Source organism: Rhinolophus hipposideros, assembly GCF_964194185.1.
Source record: "Rhinolophus hipposideros genome assembly, chromosome: 2".
Classification (NCBI taxonomy): Eukaryota; Metazoa; Chordata; class Mammalia; order Chiroptera; family Rhinolophidae; genus Rhinolophus; species Rhinolophus hipposideros.
The window spans coordinates 108737246-108760072 of NC_138048.1; the positions used below are offsets into that span (position 1 = coordinate 108737246).

Here is a 22827-nt window from a genome sequence, read left to right on the forward strand (position 1 = left end):
TCTACGCCCGAGGCCCCAAGCTCGTCGGAGAAGTCTTTCTGCCGCACTCCAAGCATCTAGATCCTAACACATCGATCAGTCAATTTAAAAAAATAGGACAAACTTCACCTTCAGAACTTATGGGACAGCGTTAAGTCAACAAAAGTAGTTGTCAACCGTTTCCACTCACATTAATGTCACAGCTAATGGCAGGTGTGGCGGAATCCGTGTACTGGGCACATTTACAACCTTTACTGAAGTCCCTCCTTGCCCATGGCCTGGTTTCCGGCCTGGGCCGACTTTCTCCAGGTCGCAGACTTGCAATGCTATGCTCGGTGTTCTAATTTTAAAATCCTCTGGAGCAAGTGAAAGACACAGGGCTGTGCAAATATCTGTGACGGGGAGAGTCCTTGTAACACTAGGCTGCTCCCAGTTCATGCCATGAGCAGACAAGCATCCAAAGCCATCTGTGAAGGCTTCACAGGAAACGGGGCAAGAGGCCTGCTGGGATCACCTGGGGGGAGGGAGAGGGGAGAGGGAGGCGTGGGAGTGAGGTCTGACTGTGGGCCTGGCAGGTTTCACACCTTTACACGAAAACTGACAGCACCAGGAGAAAAAGACTTCCTGAACTTAATAAATAGAAGAACAATTCTTTGAAAATTAATTTTAAATACATGTACCATTTTACTGCTTTTGCTCCTGATTTTAAAATTTGTAAGAGACTTCAAACGCTGCCAAGTACATGCTTTTATGCACCCTTTTTAAACTGTATTTCCTTTAGATCTCTAGATGCCAAAAGACACACAAAACAGCAAGAACCTATGTTTTCGCCTTGACCTTCACATGAAGAGCAGAATTATTTGAAAGGCTAGTCACTCCTTAAAATTGGCCTTCACTACTTTTCCTGTGACACACATTTCAAACATGAATTTGTCATGTGTTTCTTCCTAAAAGAGTTTTCATAAGAACCCTTGCTATCCTTAGCACTTCAAAGTTAGTAGGAAAACTCATCCTTCTTAATCACACCCGTCTATGAATTAGCTAGACTACGTGACCTTCACAGGCCTGGCCCAATTTCATTTCCCCCTCCCCGCCTCTGATCCACTTCAGCAGGAAAAGGACACTGCGTGTCTAGAGGCAGCGGACTAATGACGCTAGTCTAGCTCCCATTACCTTTTCAAACCAGCAAAAGGAAAATGACAGCATGCGAGGAAAAGTACAGACAGACGACACCCCCCGTTTTATCGCCCGTGAGCAGGACCTACAGCGTCGCACAGCAGATGGCCCCATTCTGCCTCCATGAATTTTAAATCGCCTCTTACAACATTTCCTTGGCTGATGAGCTAGTGTTTCACGATATGTTGGCTCGCGAAATTCAAGCAGCTGTGCCTTCCTCTACGCTCCTCGTTCAGCCTCAGCCCTACTGCACGTTGCCTGTAAACGTCTACTTAAAACAGAATGAACTTATTCTAAAAGGGCACACAGCAGAAGCGGCTGAGACGAATGTGAGGCCGCCACTGCGAGGGGACCGTGCCTTTGCTCTTACAGGAGGCCAGGGGCCTAAGGGCGGCGGCACGGAAGGAAGCAGCACGAGACAGGCGCCAGCACGTTCCCTGATGTGGCCTGAAAGACAACGCCGATGGGGCCGCCGCTCGCACACACGGAGGGGCCGTGAGGCCTGAAGTGTGGCCTCCTGTCGCCGGCCACTGGCCTGGCTGCAGACAAGATGGCCGTGGTGAGGGGAGCCCAGCACACACACCGGCACGAGCCCTAATGTCTGAGGCCCTCTGCACGTGCCTGTTACACGAAAAACTGCGCTTCGTTCTGAGTTTACAGTCACAGGGCCCAGAACAAGGGAAGGAGAGGCTTTTCCACCAGCCGAGTCTGTGCAGGGTCACGTACAGCCTCCTAATCTCACGCTTATACTATTTCAGAAAACAACGGTTGGAGCATATCAGTGACTCTTCTTTCTTTATTCAAAAATAAAAGAGGCACAAAAATGTAGAGCTAAAATGTCCAAAGTCATCTGAAACAGCAGGTTTAGCAAAGGTTTAAATGTAACTAAACATGCATTTGGGGGACTAATTAGAACTACTAGAGAGAGAGTGAACTGTTTCGCAGAGAAATGGATCTCAGAAAAGTGCTGACCAATGGAGGAGGTGGGAACTGAATCTCCCACTTGGGGGGATAAGGGGGCGCCCACAGGCCTCAGAAAGACCCCCCAGTAGCAGGGGCCGCTGAGGCCTCTTCCAGGCACAGCTGGAGCGCCTTGCAGACGCATGGATTCTTTCTCAGGCTCCCCTGGCAAAACTAACCCGAAGGAAGTTATGGAGACACATACCAATTCACGTTCCTCTCTAGCCAAGCACAGCTGGCCATCTGTAACACATGGCACCGGGGATGGTTTCAGGATGCTGCTCAGTGGGGACCTGGGAGGGGAAGGGACACGCCAAGCGCCCCTACGCATGGTGCTGCTCCAGGGCACGCAGGTCCTCCAGCAGCTCCTGGGCCACAGCCTGCAGGCGGGGGTTACGGCTCTTCGCCATGGCCAGGATCCGCTGCAGGGGCAGTGAGCTCCGGAACTCGGAGGCCGACTTGGAGAAGACTTCCGGTTCCAGAACCACCGACTGGATAAGTCGCAACACATGAAGACACACCTCTGCGTCAGGATCTAGGAGGAAGAGGTAACACTTGGGTTAGAATAAAACTTCTACGAAAATCCTGGGGCCGAATCGCCCCTCATGCGTTCCTGGCCTTTCTGAAGGACAGATCTGACAGTTTAAAAAAGTACGAGCTGACCCAGAAACAATGTCACTTCTTGATGTCCAAGATCTTGCAGAGACACTGGGCGCTGTGGCTGCCACAGGGAGGAGGGAAGGATCGCTAGGAAAGCCCTACCAGCCAGAGAAGGCGGACAGGCCGGAACCAAAACACCAGAGCTGGGTCCTCTGCCCTCCGCCCTCCACCAGGAATTCAGCAAACAGCAGCCAGAAGACCCTACGGCGAGGGGAGGGGCAAAGGGTGGAAGGACACGAAGGGACAGACCCCAAGGGAAGGCCACAGCTAAGGGTGGAGCAGGACACAAAGGAAGGCACTCTGGCAATTCGTTCCCCACCCTCAGCACAGGAAAAGCTGGAAGAACTGGGGCATTTTTGTGTTTGGGGTTTTTTTAACAGTAATCCTTTAATTTTATTTTTCTTTATCAAGCTGGTTTTATCTATCCAGTTCTTTGTTTTTCATATAAATTCTAGAATAACTTTGTCTCCCACTATTAACAATTTTGCTGGGATTTGGATTGAACTTGCAGTAAACAGGCATACCAGTCTGGGAGAGAACTGGTATCTTCACTGTTTTTTCTTTTTTGGTCTGTATGTAATATTGCTTGTAACCAGCAGTTTCACTCAACACTACGCTTTAGAGATTCACCTGAACTGGTAACGGAAACTAGTTCATCCATTTCCCATCCATTCCATTGCGTGAATTGGTTACAATTTATTGTTCACTCTTCTACTGATGAACATTTTGGGGTTGTTTCTTGATTTATGCTGTTATAAACAATGCTGCCATAAAATTCCTTTTTTAGGAGCCTCCAGTGAGACTTTTTTTGATACCAAAATCCTTATTTTACATGTTCTTAATGAAGCCTTTAAAAAGTATAAAATAAAGCCTACATAAAAACAAAGAATAATATAATTAACCTCTATGTACTCATCACCCAGCTTAGTCAGATCTCAGTATTTTTCTGCTTTTACTCCCCCACCCCCTCCCCTTTGTCAATCATCAGCTTGCTCTCTGCATCTATGGGTCTGTTTTAGTTTTGTTTACTCATTTGTTTTAGGGGTTTTTTCCCTTAAATTCCACAAATAAGTGAAATGATGCGGTATTTGTCTCTCAGTCTGACTTTGCTCGCTCAGCACAACACCCTCTAGGTCCGTGCACGTTGTCACCAACAGCAGGACTGCCTTCCTTTTTATTGCTGAGCCATATTCCATAATATACATACACCGCCTCTTCTTTAGCCAATCGTCTAGTGACGGACACTCACGCTGCTTCCTATCTGCAGTTAACACAGGGCTGCATGTATCTTTTCAAATTAGTGTTTTGGATTTCTTTGGATAAATGCCCAGAAGAGGCATTGCTGGGTCACACATAAGGTTCAAGTTTTAATTTTCTGAGGACCCTCCATACTGTTTTCCATAGTGGCTGCACCAATTTGCAGTCCCACCAACAGTGCACGAGCGGTCCCTTTTCTCCACAGCCTCGCCTACACTTATTTGTTGATTTATTGAAGCCATTCTGACAGGAGTGAGGTGATAGCTCATTGTGGTACTGCCTTGCATTTCCCTGGTGATTAGTGATGCAGACCATCTTTTCATGTGTCTGTCGGTCATCTCAGTGTTCTCTTTGGAGAAATGCCTATCCAGGTCCTCTGCCCATTTTTTAATTGGATTGGCTGTGTGTTGTGTGGTTTTTTTGGTGTTAAGCTGAATGAGTTCCTAATATATTTTGAATGTTAACTCCTTATAGGATGAATATCTTCCATTCAGCAGGCTGTCTTCTCATTTTGTTGGTTTCTTTTGCTGTGCAAAAACTTTTAATTAGGTATAGTCCAACTGTTTATTTTTGCTTTTGTCGTCCTTGTCCAAGGAGCTATATCCAAAATGATGTTACTAAGAGCAATGGCAGAGAGTTTACTGGCTATGTTTTCTTCAAAAAGTTTTATGCTTTCAGGTCTATGTAAGTCTTTAATCCATTTTGAGTTTATTTTTGAAGATGGTGCAAGAAAGTGGTCCAATTTCATTTTTTTTTTTTGCATGGATCTGCACCCTCAGCACAAGAAAAGTTTAGAGGAATTTGAAGCTAGAGGTGCATAGAAGGTAACCACTGCAAAGAACAACCAAACCAATCCCAGCTCAACACAAACAAGAGGTATGGCCATTTTCAGGAGTAAACACTATTTACCTCATTCTCTCCTGTAAAGGTTGGTACACTATGGCCCAGAGACCAATGGTAGCTCATGGCCTATTTCTGTGCAGTCTGTGAGCTAAGAGTGGCTTTAATATTATAAAGAGTTATTTAAAAAAGAAAAACAGAAGAATAATGTGCAACAGAAACCATATGTGGCTCTCTAAACTCAAAATATTTACTACCCGGCCCATTACAGGAAAAGTTTGCTGGACCCTCCCCGCCCACATACACAGTACTGCTCTACACACACTGTCCAACATTCAATCAGAAATTATGACGACAAAGCCAGGGAAACAAAAAGCCCACAGTGAAGTGATAATCAATAGAGCCAGACTCAGAGACGAACAATCAGAAAAGGAAGTTGAACTCAGTATGATTAATAGATGGGAAAACACTGTTTTCGGATTCTTATAGTACACCTGAAATAGTATCATATTAATTAAAGATTTTTAATTTTATAATTTTATTTAAAGATTTTTAATTTCGTAATTAAAAATCTTTAATTAACTATGATTAATTAAAGATTATATTGTAAACCCTAGGGCAAATACTATAAAAGAGTTCTTAAAATGTAAACGGTAAGCCAACAGTGCAGATAAAACAGAATATTAAAATAATCCAACAGCAGACAAAAAAGATGACAAAGAAACAACTAGAAATATTTCCATACTTCTTTCTATATACATTAAACAGTACAAATACACTAATTAAAAGAGAGAGAACGCATAAAACAGCAAGACCCAACCATACATTGTGTACAAGACACCCAAGATAAAGACACAGGTTAAAAAATAATTTTAAAAACATGCCATGCAAACTCTAAAAAAGGGCTGCAGGGTCTGTATTATATATGACAGAGTAGACTTCAGAACAAGAAATATTACATACAGAATTGTACACCTGAAATCTATGTAATTTTACTAACAATTGTCACCCCAATAAATTTTTTTTAAAAATTTCAAGTAGCCACATTTTAAAAAGGTAAAAAGAAATCAATAAAATTAATCTTAATAACAAAAAAAAGAAATATTACCAGGAATAAGGAGGGACTTTGTATAATTAAAAACACATAACAGGATTAATTACGTATGTGCCTAACAACATAGCTTCGATAGATACAAAGCACAACACGATAGAACTCTAAGGGCAAATAAGCAAATTCACAATTAGAGCTAGAAAGTTTAACACTCTTATTTCCATTATTGATTTAAGGAAAGGAAGAAAGAAAATCAGTAAGGATACAGAATCTCTGAACTATACTATCAACCAACTGGACCTAACTGACATTTAAAAGAATTCAAAGTACATTCTGTGATCTGAAGGGATTAAATTAGAAATAACAGATATACAAAATAAATAACAGAAAAACATCCGAAAAATCCCCAAATATTTGGAAATAAAACAACACACTTTTAAGTAATCCATGGATCAAAAAGAAAGTCATAAGGGAAACTGGGCAGTATTGTGAATGAAATGAAAACACATTATCAAAATCTCTGGGTACAGTTAAACAATACTCAGAAGGGGGGAAAACAGCATTAAATGCTCACAGCAGAAAAGAACAAAGGTCCCAAATTAGTTACCAGAGCTTTCATGTATTTTTAAAATATATATATATAGGAGCAAATAAAAACCCAAAACATGCAAAAGGAAAATAATAAAGAGCACCCTCAGATATGACAAATATTTTGTAATTATCAGACAGGGAATTTAAAAGAACTATGATTCATTTGCTAAGGGCTCTGTATTAGTCAGCTTAGGCTGCCAAAACAAAATACCACAGATGGGGTGGCTTACACAACAGACATTTACTTTCTCACAGTTCTGGAGGCTGAACGTTCAAGATCAAGGTGTCAGCAGGGTACAGATGGCCTTTTCTCTGTGCTCACCCACCGGCCCAATATCTCTCCTGTGTCCTAATCTCTTCTCATGGGAACACCTGTCAGATTGGGTTAGGATCCACTGCAATGGCCTCGTTTTAACTTAATTAGTTCTTTTTTTTTTTTTTTTTTTTTAGTTTCAGGTATACAAAACAATGTTAGACATTTACACACCCCCAAGTGATAACCCTCCTCCCCCAATCTACTACCCCTCTGACATCGTATATACGTAGCTGTTACAATCCCACTGACTCCATTCCCTATGCTGTGCTCCACATCCTGTGACCATACATATATTAAATTATAGTTGACATTCAGTATTATTCAGCTTCAGGTGTACAATGCAGTGGTCAGGTACCTACCTGTCCATGAAGTCGTCTCCCAAATAAGACAAGTGTCCATCAGATACCCTACAAAATGTTTGTTATTAATTATATTCCCCAAACTGTCTTTCACATCCCATGGCAATCTTGTGGTTACCGATTGTGCTTTCTAATCCCTTCCCTTTCTCCCTCGTTCTCCACCTTTTCCCATCTAGCAACCCTCAGATTTTCCTCTGTGTCTCTGAGACTGTTTCTGATTAGTGTGCTCATTTATTCCATTCTTTAGAGTCCACATATAAGTGAGATCACACGGTATAACTTAATTACTTCTTTAAAGGCCCTATTTCCAAATACAGTCCCTGAGCTACTGGGTAGGTTAGGGCTTTACCATGTGAATTTTCAACAGTTCAGCCTGTAACAGGCTCTAACACAAGAACAAAAGGTTAACGTAAACAGAGGTAGAAACTCCAAAAAATCAAATTTCAGCTTAAATATTCTCTCCTCAGAGAGCCCTTCGCTGACCACCAATGACATTACCCACTCACCCTGTTACCCATCCCCGTTTTAATTCCCTGAATACCATTTATTCTCTGAAATAATCCTCTCTGCACCCCAACTAGACTGAAGGCTTCAGGAAAGCAAGGTCCTGTTTGTCTCACCCATCACTGTATCCCCAATGCAGTAAATGTTTGTGGAATGGATGACAAGATTGTATTTTATGTGGCTAAGGCTGATGGAATACAAACGATAAGGAAATTGCAGAGCAAACAAGCTTCAGAGACAGTGGTGCAGCCCTCCAAAAAGGGCAAAGTCAGACAAGCCGCTAGAGGTCTCAAGTGAGCCCCATGCAGCCAACAGGAACAGCTCACGGTGACATCATTATAAGGAAACAGTCAGCTCGGTGACAGCACCGGAAGGGACACAGATGAGGGAATGGCAAGTGGCGTGTGCACCCACACTGTACAGGTGGGAGACCAACACTAACCTCAGGCCTTCTTGGGCCACAGCTCAGCAAACTCTGAGTAACAACTGCACAGTTTCTTTGAAAACAACATGGAAGACCTCATTACTTGAGACAGAACATTCCAACAGATGGCTCAATTATGGGTTTAGAGACAGGTGAAGCAACTGCATTGAGAAACTCAACACAGACATGACACAGATATTAGGATCATCCGACAAGTTTTTAAGCAGCCAGCATAACATGCTAGAAACAAAAGAAAAAATACAAAGTCTCATCAAAGAAACAGAAGATAACAAGAACAGAATGGAAATATTAGAACTAAAAAATACAATAACTGAAATTTTAAAAAACTTGATAGAGACAGAATAGAGGGGCCAGAGGAAAGAATCAGTGAACTAGAAGACAGGACAAGAGAAACTACCCGATCTGAATGACAGAAAGAAAACAGAGGAAAAAGAAAATGGACAGAGCCTCTGCGTCCAGTGGGGCTATAAACACAAAATCTAACATTCATTTCACTGCAGTTCTGGAGCGAGAGAGAAAAGTCAGCAGGGCTGGAAAATACCCTAAGAAATAATGGCTGAGATTTTACCTGACTTGGCAACAGACACAAACCTACAGATCCCAGAAGCTGGGCAAATGCCAAGTGGGACAGACCTCAAGAAATCTGTGCCAAGACACATCAAAGCCAAACTTCTAAAAACTAAAGACAAAGAAAATCTTGAAAGCAGCAAGAGAGAAACGACACCTTACCTACATGAAAAAAACAATTAAATGATACTGGATTTCTCATCAGAAACCACGGAGGCCAGAAGGAAGTGACACAATATTTTCCACATGTTAAAAGAGTAAGAACTGTCAACTCAGAATCCTGTACGCAGAGAAAATGTCCTTCAGAAATGAAAGGAAATTTAGGCATTCTCACATGAAAGAAAATTAAGAGCTGCTGCCGTGAGCAGACCTGCTCTAAAAGAATGGCTGGACCACACAAAAACTTGTACAGGTGTTCACAGCTGCATTACGCCTGGTACTGCTGCCTGGGCTTCCATTTTGTTTGGCTCAGCAGCCAGCAGGGCCGCTAACCTGACACCGGCCCCTCAGGCCAGGGCGTGCCCTCGGCCACAGCCTGCAGAGTCACAAGCACTGGGAGGCCCCGATACCATTTCTCCCACAGCCTGCAGAGTCACAAGCACTGGGAGCCCCCGATACCATTTCTCCAACACCCTGTGCCCTACAGTCTCCCCATCTCCCAGAGCCTTCCCTACGTAACCCTCAGATAAGACCCCCGCCGGGCGTACCCAACACCCACTCCTTAGGTTGGAAGGGACCAATCCAGCCTTAGGGGGACCTCGAGGCACTCCACCCACAGACGCTAATAAAGGCGTGAGCCCCCATTCCCCCACTGTCGGCACTCCACCGGACTGTGGCCCCTCCAGGCCTGCCCGGTACCTCCTCCAGGACCTGAGTACTACACCTGTCCATTTCAACCCCCTTGTGGTCTCTTGTTGAACCGCAGCTCACCATCTGGCAACCGGGGCTCCGATTAGTGTTAATTTGATAATTCATAACACAGCTCAAAAGTGGAAAAACCCAAATGCACGTCAGTGAGGAATGGGTGAACAAAATGTGGTCATCTACACAAAGGAACATTTAGCAATGAGAAGGAATGAACTACTGACACACGCTACAACATGGAGGATCCTTGAGAACATGCTAAAGAAGCCAGCCACAACAGGACACAGATTATAAAATCCCAATTTTATGAATTGTGCAGAATGGCTAAATCCAGAGACGGAAAGCAGATTGATGGCTGCGAGGTGCTGCGTGAATAGAATGGGGAGTGCTGATGGGTGTGGGGGTTTCTATGGTAGTGATGAGAATATTCTAAAAGTAGGTGGTGTGATGGTTGTACAACTCTGTGAATAGACTAAGAGCTACTGAGTTATACACCCTAAGTGGCTGAATTTCACGGTATGTGAGTTATACCTCAACAAAGTTGTTGTTAGAAAAAAAGATCAGTGGGAAAACTGACAAAACTCAGATTAGGGCTGAAGATTTAGCGAACAGCATGCCAATGTTACTTACCTGTTTCAGTACCTACTCTGGTTATGTGAGACGTTAACACTAGGGGAAGCTAGGTGAGGGGGCCTCTAGCTACAATTTGTGCAACTTTTCCATAAATCTAAAAGAAGAAACAGAAGTGAGAAGAGCTAAAGAAAGTTCTTGAAACAGAAAGGACATGATAAAAGAATAAATCTCTGGGGGTGGCCGGATGGCTCCGTTGGTTACAGCACGGGCTCTCAACAACAAGGCTGCCGGTTCGATTCCCACCTGGGATGACTGATTTAGCGCCCCTGCAACTAATGACTGAAAACGGCGACTGGACTTGGAGCTGAGCTGCACCCTCCACAACCAGATTGAAGGACAACGACTTGGAGCTGATGGGCCCTGGAGAAACACACTGTTCCCCAATATTCCCCAATAAAATTTACTTAAAAAAAAAATCTCTGAACATCAAAAAACAATGGAAAGAATAAAAATAAGGTACACACAACAGCCTGCTTCTCCTCGTAAGTTCTCTAAATTACGCTTGTTGGCTGCAGCAGACATAATTCCAGTGTCTGATGTGGTTCTCAGTGCATATGGGGGAATGTTTCAGGCAACTGTAGAACAAATAGGAAAATAAAGGGGGAAAAGCTTCTACACATCACTCCAACTGGAAAAGGCTGACCCAGGAGATAGGGATTATTTATTATACATCATGTAAAATTACATGAAAAGCAACATTTTTCTTGGATGGTCTTGTCAAAATGACGATAAAACTGACAAATGCATAGCCACACTCGTACAAAACCCAGTGCTGACAAGTCAGAGAACATTTCCGCAGCGAAAAGTCCCCTCCGGCCCTCCCCCCGAGGCAGTCCCTACCCACGAACAACTGATGTCCTGATTTCATCACCACAGATTGTTCACCTGTCCTTGAAAGTCACACCAGCACAATTTCACTATTCGAACTCAAGATAATCTTCGGCCGGATTTCTCCTACTTCTCAATGCATGTTGTCCCGTCCTGACACGTGGGGCCCCTCTCACAAAGCCCTTGGACGGACATGGAATCAGAGCATCGTGCGAGTCCCCCCCATAGCAGGTGCTTGGTGCGTAAGTCACCTGGGAGTGGGGAAGGGACGCGACCCAACAGGGCACCAACAGCTGTAAACCAGGAATGCAAGTGGACGAGGTGACCAGAGAGCCTCCCAGGTGACGCCCTCCACAGCTCTGGGCTCTGTCACTGGCGTCCGTCACAGACAAAGGCCCTGAAGAGCACGCAGCTGTCACATGTGTCACCAGCAGCAGCAGCAGGAAGAAACTGTGCCTAGAGCTGGGTCGCCGCCATGCTGGGCAGCTGAGGGCCGCACGCTCGGCAGCGTGAGCCAGCCGACTTCACGCCTGCCCACTGCAGGCGCAGCCCCAGGTGGGGGGCTTCCGGCTGGCCCCAGGCGCCCCACCATGCGTGGGAGGCAACACTCGTTACCATCACTCTGCGGAGATTGGGGGACAATCCACACTGGAAGGTTAGGATACGACCATATTTCAATAAAATGATTAGGAATTTTTAAATTGTAGTTCTTGGAACAAGCAGAACTGCAACGATCCTCCCTAAAGCTGCTGTGTGCTGCCCTGACATGCGCAACCCTCGCCCTCTGACAGGAAGGCAGGTCCAAGGCCGCCCTGTGCCCCCTCCCTCGCGCCCCTTCCCATGCTGCAAACACACCCACCAGCACCATGGACTCAGCTGTATGGGCCTGTTTCTGGAAGCGCCTTCAGAGCCCGTCTGTGGGCCACACACAAACATCAGTGCCATGCTGACATTCAGAGCCCGTGCCCGCATCAGGACCCTGACCCTGAACTGCACGCACATTCGTCACCCCACATGGACAGGACGACAAGGGGAGGGGACCGAGCAGCCCCACATTTGGCCTCCCCTCCCGGCATGCACACAGCTTGCCCCGCTCACCCCCAGCCCATGGGTTCACCCACTCGGCTCAGGAAACTGTTTTCCCCAGGCCCTTGAGGATGCCGCCTCCTCCAGGCTGTCCTCCCACCTCCTCTTGCTTCTCTGTGCGTCTCCTGTGCTTCCTCCTCCTCTCCTTCCCACACGGAAAATGTCGCGGTGTCCCAAGGCTCAGTCTTTAGCCCTCTCTCACTCTTAAGTGACGTAATCCACGGCCAGGCGCAGAAATGCTGTCCACACAGCAGCGTTGAGAGCTGTGGCCCACGCCATCTGCTCCTCGAACGCCAGCTCACGAATCCAGGGTTCTCTACACCTCCTTCTGAAGGCGGAACAGGGGCCTCAAACCTAACATGCACCAAACTAAACTCCCCTCCCTGTGCTCCTCCCGTCCTCCCAACAGCCCCCACACACTGACCCAGCTACTCCGCCCAGACCCTGGCAGCGCCCTGGGCCTCCTTCCCTCACACGCCCCTCCAACCTGGTCACGTCATGCACTGTCGCCGTTGCCGCCTGGTCGGGCTACCACAACCTCCCACCTGAACCCCTGCAATCGCCTGGCCTCCTCGCAGCCCCCCCAGAGCAGCCGGAGTGAGCTTGGGAAGCTGACTGCCCACCAGCCCAGGGCCTGCCCGCTCAGAGTACTGCCAAACGTCGTCCTCTCGGCCGTCTACAGGCCCCCAGGCGGTGGCCCCGACGGCCCGCAGCACCTCCAGCCGCACCGGCCTTTCCCACTGTCATTCTCATTGTCCATGGCTGCCACAAGGCCTTCCCATAGCCCGTCCTCGGCCCGTGATGCTTTGCTCACACATCTCACAGCTGTCCTTTGCTTCACGCAGGGCTCCACTCCAATACCTGGATAGCGGCCCTTTGGCGTCCCTCTCTAGCCCCTTGTGCCATGCCGTCCTCATTTGTATCCTATGAGCTCCGCCATCTGCCTGAGCGCTCCCAGTCTCTCCACCTGAAGGGAAGTCCCACGAGGGAAGAACTCGGTCTGTTCACTGCTGAACCTCCAGGCCCCAGGAGGGCTCAGAGCTTGATGGACACTTGTAACAGACAGGCTGTCCGGGTGCCATTCAGGCTGCGGTCCAGCCCACCCAAGGCACCCGCCGCCACGGGGACAGGGAGGGTTCACAGCTCAGCAGCAGGGTCGGGAGGGGGATGCCAAGCACCAGCAGTGTACTTTTTGGGAGACGAAAGAAATACATCTAGTCTCTTACCTAGTTAGGGACTTTCAATAAGAGTTCCGAGCCATTAACAAGCAACAGAGCAGAAAGTGCAAACAAGAGGAACTGCCACCATGGGACACTGGGGAGGAAAGATCAGACCAGGGGACAGGATGTCTGGAAAGGCCCCCGACTGGCTTCCTGTTGGACTGGGAAGGTCTGGGAACAGAATGCATTAACCACTAGCGCACTGCGAGGTGCTCGGGACTTGGAGGATGAGGCAGGCTACTTTATGTGTCTAATTTTTTCTTTCCAAAACCCAAAGAGATGCCATCACTTCCACTTTCACAAACGAAAACCCCTTGCCTTGGCTTCTTGCGTGAGCGCATCTGTTTCTGAATTACACTCTGGCAACAGATTCCTCTCTTCCCCGCCTTCCAAAATCTCTTTCCACTTTTCAACACGATACTCTAGACAACAGATCACATGCAGAGGGAATTGGAAAGGTGTGACTTGGCCCAACGAGAATGTGCTCCTTTTCTAGAATCACTCGTGTGGCAGATGAGCCAGCCCAATACATATGCAGAGCCTGCATCACAACCAAACTAGCTCCACTTCAACGCGTATCAAAATGCATTAAAATAAGCAGATGTCAGTAACAGCAACAGAGAGACCGCTGGCAAACTGACTCCTCAGGATGGTGTATCACCTATTAAATGGAGGCAACATGCAACTTTTACACTTCAAATTAACTGTGGGTGTAATTTACAAATTCAACAGGGCCCAGGAGAAGACATGTGAGCTCAGGCAGAGGGTCTGTAGCCAGAGAGTCAGGATGAGGCCACCAAACTCGGTCCTCGCTAACTGGCCTTGACAAGTCAGGTATTCACATCCTCCCACGCTCGGCTTTCTCATCAATAAGCTGGAAGTACACCCGTTGTGGGAGTCTTACAGAGCACACGAGGTGGCACATGTAAGCGTGTGCCAGGCACAGCAGGTACTCCCTAAGTGTGGCTACTAGAACTCTGTTTGGCTACTGTGCCCCCTTCAGCCATAAGAACTGCCACGTACCCACAGCCTGACAGAATGTAGGCATCTTAGCTGAAAGATCTTTCCAAGAATTACCGTGGGGTTTGGTTTCCCATGGAGTTTAGTCTATGGGGAGTAAAGTTTAAATATGGGAGTTTGTGCCAGCAAATGCTCATGCGTTGGTTTTCTTACTGGGATGACACAACGTGGGGAAAGAGTCGGCGCATGCACAGCCTGCTGCTAATTGCTCTCTGAGGAGAATGAGGGCCGGAACCCCAAGGAACACATGAAGCTTCCAAATTCCCTCATACTCTAATTTTCTTCACTAGACTTTTGCCCTCACATTAAGAGCAAAAAGATTGAAAGCAAAACCACACACAAAAGCGCCAGTGGCCCATGGGACAAGACCAAGCATGTCACTGAAGCCCTAGGAGGAGGGGGAGACATAAACAAATTGTGAAGAAGTAATAGCCAAAAACGTCCAAGTTTGAGGTAAACTATAAACCTACAGATCCAAGAAGATAAACTACTCCAGGGAACATCACTGAATACCAGTGGTAGAGTAGCTCTCAAAAGCAACGAGGAAAATCACGTTGCACAGAGAGCAACCAAGGTAAGAAACCACGCGTGTGGGCCACAGAGGTGAGCAACGCCGTTCAAGTTATGGGAGAGAAAACCTGCCATTCGGCACCCAGCAAGTTGTCTGCCAAAAAGAATGGGGAGTGAACACTTTGTGGGGCACACCAACCGAGAGAATGCTGCACCCACCGCCTCGCCCCTGAGGGATGTGGAAGGCTCTGCAGCAGAAGGAAAAGGCACCGGTGGAGACGGGCTCAGTCTGCACAATGGACGCTGAGCATTAGAAATGGTGAACACCTGGGTGTTTCGCTTTATATCTTTTCAATCTCTTTAAACGGTAGCTGCTTAAAGCACAAATAAATAAAACGTATTTTGAGGGTTTTTTGATACATGTGTGACTAACAATGACCAAAGGATGCGGGAGGGAAGAGGAAGTCGCTCACATGGCCCGAGTGGTGTGGGATATTCTAAAGATGCCTGTGCTCAGTCCAGAGGAACCAGGAAAAGAACACTGTTTAAAAACAAAAGAAATAGTTAATAAGCCAATAACAGAGATCAAGCAGAATCACAAACTGATGCTCAATTAATTGGAAAAGTAGCACACAATGAAGAGAAAAAAGAATAAAGAACAGATAGGCCAAGTAGAAAAGAACTAGTAAGAGGACATCTAAACCCACAATGTTAACAATCATGTTAAACATAAATGATCTAAATACTACAGTTAAAATGTAGAGATTGTCAGATTCATTTTAAAAACATAAGGCCCAACAGCTACATATTGTTTACACAAAAGCCACATTTGCATATAAAGACAATAGTGTAAAAGGATGGGAATATATTTTTAATATTTTATATACTTGTGTATATAGAATATATACACACACACACACACACACACACATATATATATATATATATATATATATATACACACACACACACTATATACACACACACTAACACTAATCAGAAGAAAGCTGCAGTGGCTGCCGAGGCATCAGGAGACAGGGAATTCAGAGGAAGCCCTATTACAGAGCTACGGAATGACATTCTGCAATGACAAGGGAGTCAATTCATTAAGGGAGCACGTACCCTAATGAGTGCGCACTTCGTAACAGAGCTTCAAAACACACGAAATGAAAACTGACAGAACTAAAAGGAAAAAAATGATGATCAAGAATTTGGACATCCCTCTCTGGATAACAGATAGGACGAGTAGACAGAAAACCATAATGATAGACAGACCTAAACAATGTTGCCAACCATGAAAGTCGGCCGTTTCCAGAACACACCACCCAACAACAGCGGAATACACATTCTTTTCAAGCGCTCAGGGACACATGCAACATGGCCCATCTGGGCTGTAACACATGTCTCCGTGAGTGTAAAAGGCCTGGAAACTCAAAAGCTGTGCGCCAATCCTCCCCCACCCCAACATATACACCCATCCCACCCCCCTCAAAGACTCCCGAGTTCCTCGGGTCACCTGACTCAGGAAGGCAGACAGCAATCTGGGACGGACCTGGGTCCCCCTGCTGGGAGACACCCACCTTGCCCCTCCTCAGCCCCTTGGGCTGCTGAAACATGGAAATCTGGGAGCTGCTTCCCCTTCTCCCCTGCTCAGGGGTGACAATGGAGGGCCAGCGACACCAGGCAGCAGACGCTGCTCAGACTGCGGAGCCGCTGCTGCGAGAAGGGCAATGGACGGCTGTGCCAGAGCGGCGGGGCTGCCTTCCCTCCTCACTGCTAACGGAGTTCCCACTGTGCTTTGAAAACAGCCTGTTCCTATTTTCTTTCTGATTTAAGAATCAGAACTCAAAATGTTTGGATCTACAGGGTTTGGTATTTTTCAAAGGTTACAATGTGTTTTTATCACAATCCTGGTAATCGGTGCTCAGCCAAAAGGTCACAGTATATGAAGACACAGTGCCTCATTCAGACACGTGACACCTCATCTTTCCAGGTGCTGAATACAGTCCCTTCACACTGAAAATGGGAGCAACTTATTCCATAGACCGCCCATTTCTGGACAAAAGTCAGGAACCTGCCATGAGCACTGCACCCGTGAGGGCCCCCACCTGGGCCTCAGGCTCCCCTCCGCCTGGCCTCAGGCTCCCATCCACCTGGCCCTCGAGAAAAGGTATCTCTCCAACTGCAAGATGGGGATTTACGTCCAACTACTGCAGGAGAAACTGTAATACTGGCCACCCTCTGACAGCCTGATTCTTTCCAGAAGGAGATGATGATAAAAATAACTTAATTTGACTAGCAATTTACCGCTTACAAAGTGCTTTCACACACATCACTGCATTTTTACGTTGGGGAAAAAATCTCTCAGGCCAAAAGAAAATGAAAGTCTGCTGTCACATCGCCCTGCCGAATAAATAAGAAGTTCATCCTCACTGACTCAGGAGGATGAAGGAGCGGGCTGATAGGATCCTGCCACAGAATCCGAAAATTCCTAACGGCAGCTCACCTCCTGTCCATAGTGAAAAGCGTAGCCAAGATCAGGGCAAACTGAGACACTGGTAGGTCCTAAGGCCATTTAAATCATAACTCAAAAGTCATCTCCAAATTCCCAAGTCCGATCGTGTGTAATGGTATCAACCTCCGATGCAAGACCATCCTCCTGGGCCTGGAGCTGAGTGGCTTAAATTTCTAGATGGAAAAGAAGTTGAGGACTGGCCACTTGTTCTACCAACTCATGGCTTTTCACAGTATTCAGTACCATATGATCTCACTTATATGTGGAATCTAAAAAACAAAATAAATGAACAAACGAAACAGAAACAAGCTCACAGATACAGAGAATATTCTGATGCTTGCCAAATAGGAGGGGGTCTAGGGGACCAGCTGAAAAGGGGGAAGGAGTTGAAATGTGCAAGTTGCCAGTTATAAAAACAGTTACAGGGATACAAATCACAGCACAGGGAATATAGTCAATTACACTGTAATAATTACCGTATTTTGCTATGTATAAAGTGTACTTTAAAAAAAAAAAGTGTACTTTTTCCCCAAATTTGTGAGAGAAAAATAAGGGTACACATTATACATGGGTCATACTAATTCCGTATCTATATAAATGTTTTAAATTCTTTTCTTTATGCTTATGAGTTAAAAGCGTAACTCTAGAAATCAATAATGATATCCATATGCAAAATAATGCCCTGAAATATGATAATCGGTTTTGAACTTATGATGAACTTGCAATGATGAAGAGTTCTTGGCCTTCTATGATGCATAAATATTGTAAATTTGTTACCAGCACACAAAATTTCTCATACGTTGTATCTGTTCTTGTGTTTTGTAATTATCTGTTATATAAAATTTCTTATACCATAATATGTTAAAAAATAAATGTTAAAAATCCTTTAGAATACAGAATCAAGTACCTAAATGTAAACAGATAAAAATTTGAATTAAAAAATTAAAAGATTTTTTTTTTTCCTTGAAAGTTTGGGCCAAAAACATGGGTACACATTATACACGGCAAAATACAGTACGTATGGTGCCAGGTGGGGACTGCACTTATGGGGTGATCACTTCGTAAGTTACATAAATGTCTAATCACTATGTTGTACTCCTAAAACTAACATAATACTGTATGTCAATCATAATTGAAAAATAAAAAATTATTTTAAAAAACCTTGCCTTTAAATTAGTGCCACTACGTGCCACACTTCCTGGTCGAGTGGCCCTGGAGAGCCCTGCACGCCCTCAGGAGGTTCACGCGTGAACACACCTGCCGTAAGACTAAACCAGGTGCGGGGCAAGGCTTCAGCCCAGCACTGCCAGCAGAAGGGCATCCGAGTGCTGGACATTTGCTTCTACTGCTGTTCGGTAAGAAACATATCGTGCTCATCAGTGATTCAAAAATCAGCCCATCACACTCCCCTGCAAAGTCATCGAGGAGGCAGCGCTGCTCGTCTCCCCGACAAAAACCCCGCCTCAGGGAGGCGAAACCTTTAGGAGAATGCCATCACTGTGATCTGTTTTCCTAAGAATTAAGCACTTTGTGCACAGTCTTGAAAATTAAATGTATACATTACTCCTTTGGCTGAGGTTTTCAATCACACAAAGGGAAGTGAAACATGGCTGTTTAAAAGAAACTTTAGCTGAACATTATCTGAAGCCAAAATAATGCTTTTCATTATCCTGATGATGTCCCCAGTTCCCAATTTTCAGTTATTAACACCTCCCGTTATTAAAGGAACTGTTCAGCCAAACCATGTGAAATGGTCATTTTTCTAGGTCTCAAATAGACCACTACTGACAATTTCACATGGTTCAGCCTACCCCTCGACCAGTACAAGGCTGCAGGTCAAAGTGGCTTACGCAGAAGTAGCATTTATTACTCCTACCAGGTCCAGAAACAGGGCTGCATTCAATGGCCCAATGACATCATCAAAGCCCGGGGCCCTTTCTCTCCGCTCTGCCCTCCACAGCGTCACCTGGGGGGCTGGTCCCCTCTCTCATGGTGAGAGGCAACGGGCCCGCAGGGCTACACACTTCCTCATTCATATCCAGTGAGGGGGAAGCTCTCCACCACCCTGGGGTCTGGGTGGCCCCACTTAGCTCGCGTGGCCCCCTCCGGCCCAGTGACTGTGGGCCAGATGCCACGGCCAGACTGGCACAGTGACAGGATGGCCATGACTGCCTAACCCTGCCTGCCACATCAGTGTGACCTGGAGAAAGGTGACAACCCTGATGCCAGCCCCACTCCAAATCAGTCACGTTACCGTCTTCAGCGCTGGGGAGCCACGCTAACGTATCGGTCATGCGTGAGTGTGCGCATGTATGTTTTTGTTTTCTTTTTTCACAAGAGCCCCTACTGGAATCTAGGGTCTCCTTCCTGCAGTCACACGGGCCCTGAAAGGGAGAGTGAGGCCCCGTGGAGTTAGATACGAGGAGGAGACAGGGAGCTGGATAACCGTCCGGGGTGCTGTACACACAGACACCAACCAGTCATGGACGAATAGCAGTGCAGTTCCGCAGCCAAGCTGCCAGGGGCTTAGGCACTGGGTTGCTCTCAGCATCGTCGAGTGACAATTTCACGTCACGCAACATGGGGATCATAATCTCAGAGTGCTATCTGTCCCCGCTGTCGCTGATGACTTTGAAGAATCCTGTAAGCTGCACGTAAAGCAAGCAGGACCCTAAGGGGCAGCTTCCCAGATTAAATGGGTGTGTGTGTCGGGGGAAAGGGGTCCCTGCCTTCTGTGCTGCTCCCGGGTGAAAGTCACAGTGGCCTCCCGGTGCTGTGGCAACGTGTCTGCATAAGCATCTGGGCCTGGCGGGATTTTGCTGGAGGGTGAGCAGACAAGATTTGAGGGTGCCCCTCTGTGTACCCCCAGGCCCAGCGAACACCTCTTCTGAAACCATGTCACCTCGGGGCATCCAAGGTGTCTCTACCACTTAGGCGCTTACACTGTGACACTGTTGTCCAAAAAACGTAACTCAACAGATGTGTGACAAACATTTAAACTCCCCGATTTTCATCTTCTGCAGGGTTTCTTTTGACTTCCGAATAAAAATGGCTTCTCAGATGTCACATAACTGAAGGTCATCAGTAGAATGTGTTCAAAGCTGGAAGGCTTACAAGTCATGGGGAAATTTCATTAGCTGAGGTTTAACAATCTCATAAAGCACAATACCCCTAGCACTGGATCTTTCGTCAGGGAGTTAATGAAGAATATTATCTTTTCTTAAAGAATAATGAAGAATTCATAGAGAAAGAATTATTATAAAAATTATTCTATTAGTGGCCTACATTAAAACAAACCACCAAAAATTAAGCAGAAAATCACCTTGTAGTAACCTACTTTTAGGGAAGAAAAGCAGTCACATTTAAAGATGAGCTGTAACAGAAAATAACTCCTAGTCCAAGAAAATGTTAAGGTCACAGTTGTTTTGAAGTAAGACATATTAATTCTTATTTTTAATTATTTTTCTATTTGAAATTGAAAACTTGAAAATTAGAACCTGATTAGCCTTAGATAGACACAAAACTCCTCCACTAGCAAACCCCACACCCACCCAACACTACCTCACTACTCCTCTCCCACTCCTTCCTGAAGTCTCCCTGGGTCTTAATTCTCTACTCAATTGTCTACACAAGACCTCTTCAAAGATCCCCGATGAGTCTACGGTCACAGTCTTTTCTCCTTTTTAAGTCAATTTCTATTTTCTTGATCTCCAAGCTATACCTGACACTCCTGGACTCTCTTCCTCTCAAAGAACTATTTTCTCCTTCTTTTCCATTTACAAAGCATTTCCATTTACTGTTCCACTCAATTCTCATGGCCTCCCTTTGTGGGAGACTAAAACAATATTTGTATTTCTATTCTGTAGATGACAAGCCCAAGTGTCATAGAATTTAAGGAACTCACCAGAGCCACAAACTAGGAAACTGCAGAAAAGGGGCAAGATCTATACTCTGCCACTAGGCCTGCCTCTCAAAATCGAACTTGAACTCGGGGCGCCTGGGGAACCCTCCTCCTCGGCTCAGGCCTCTGCCTCTAAGCCCCATGCAAGTCAGCCTCAGCTGCCTGACATTCTCGATGTTTCCTGTCACTCTGCTTTGCATTTCTTTAATAATGAGACCCATGCCTCTGGCCTGTCATGAACTCCAAGTTTCTCATCTCCACTGACTTTGGATAGTTCCATTAAAAAAATGACATTTTATATATATGTGTGTGTGTGTATGTGTAGTATTAAAACTGTATGATTAAAAATACATGTAATGTATACAAAACTGCTTTCAAATTGTAACAATATACTGATCACAAAAGATGAAGACAAGTCATATTTGACTTCTGCAATTACAAGAGGTGCTCAAAATGGTTACCATCAGTGTAATTTTAACGCAGTTTTTTCCTTTCTTAAAATGTGTATGTATTTTTTTGGCACCCTCTGTGTGTGTGTGTGTGTGTGTGTGTGTGTATTTAGGTTTTTTAAATATTACCACAAACTTAACATGTCCCACATCAAACCCATTTCCCAAATAAACTAACTCCCCTTTCTAAATTGTGCCTATGAGTTCCCTAAACCTGGATCAGACCACAGTAAATTCTAGACTGCTGGACTTGATATGTGTAAACCAGAGGCTTTTTGACATCCTCAAGATATGAAGTGTCATTTGACCATCAATTCTATCAACAGCTGAAAATCAAACATTTAGATTGTTTCTTGATAAAACTGTTATGTAAGCTTTGGTTGATCAAAGAGAACGGCCCCATCATCTCCTGAGGACAGGCTGACTTCTCTGTCCTTTGCAACTTTCTAAAGGACAAGCTTCAAGTCAATAATGTTTGAGAGTTTTGTTTTTTTAAAAGTCAAAGACAACACTGTTGTACCAACAGCCTGAACACTGTGCTAATGCTGAAGTATCAGGAGAAATACCTGACCAACATAATAAAACATTAACTAATAAAACATTGAAAACCTTTGTAAATAAAGACCTTATGTGAAATATTCTGTTTTTGATGGAGTGGGTATCACCACTGTCCCTGTCGTTAAGACACAGCTTTTTAGAATCGTAATCTATATAGCGCTCCTGTAATACCACATACCTGACGGGAACATGAAGATACGTAACGAAACCTTCACTAGCATCCAAAGCTCTCAGCCTTTCTGTGCGTGTAACCCAAATACACATAACCAAAACCAAATGTGCTCTGTGGTATAACCAAATTCCAAGGAATGCTCTTCATCTCTGAGATGATGCACAACTCAGACAACAGAAATCTTTCATTCATTCACCTGAAATGCACTCTGAGCACCTCCTGTGTTAGTCATAGGTGCTTGGGGCGCATCTGTGAACCAAACCAAGGCCCCTGCCTCTTGGAGCTTCCTTTCCAGTGTAGAAGACATGACGAACAACAAACAGCACAGTAGGGAAATTATGCAGCATGTCAGAAGGTGACGGAAGA

At 45.5% G+C, this 22827-nt stretch overlaps 1 protein-coding gene across 1 annotated transcript in view; it reads right to left on the reverse strand.

Moving 5' to 3' along the window:
* Positions 1–1934: 1934 nt before the first annotated feature.
* HSF2BP (heat shock transcription factor 2 binding protein) overlaps positions 1935–22827 on the reverse strand; it is a gene marked incomplete at its 5' end in the record, with an annotated part of 67001 nt that continues 46108 nt past the window's right edge. The window contains one exon of the mRNA XM_081079617.1: positions 1935–2650. Within this exon, the coding sequence (XP_080935743.1) occupies positions 2439–2650 (212 nt within the window). The 3' untranslated portion in view covers positions 1935–2438. The remainder of the gene's footprint in view (positions 2651–22827) is intronic.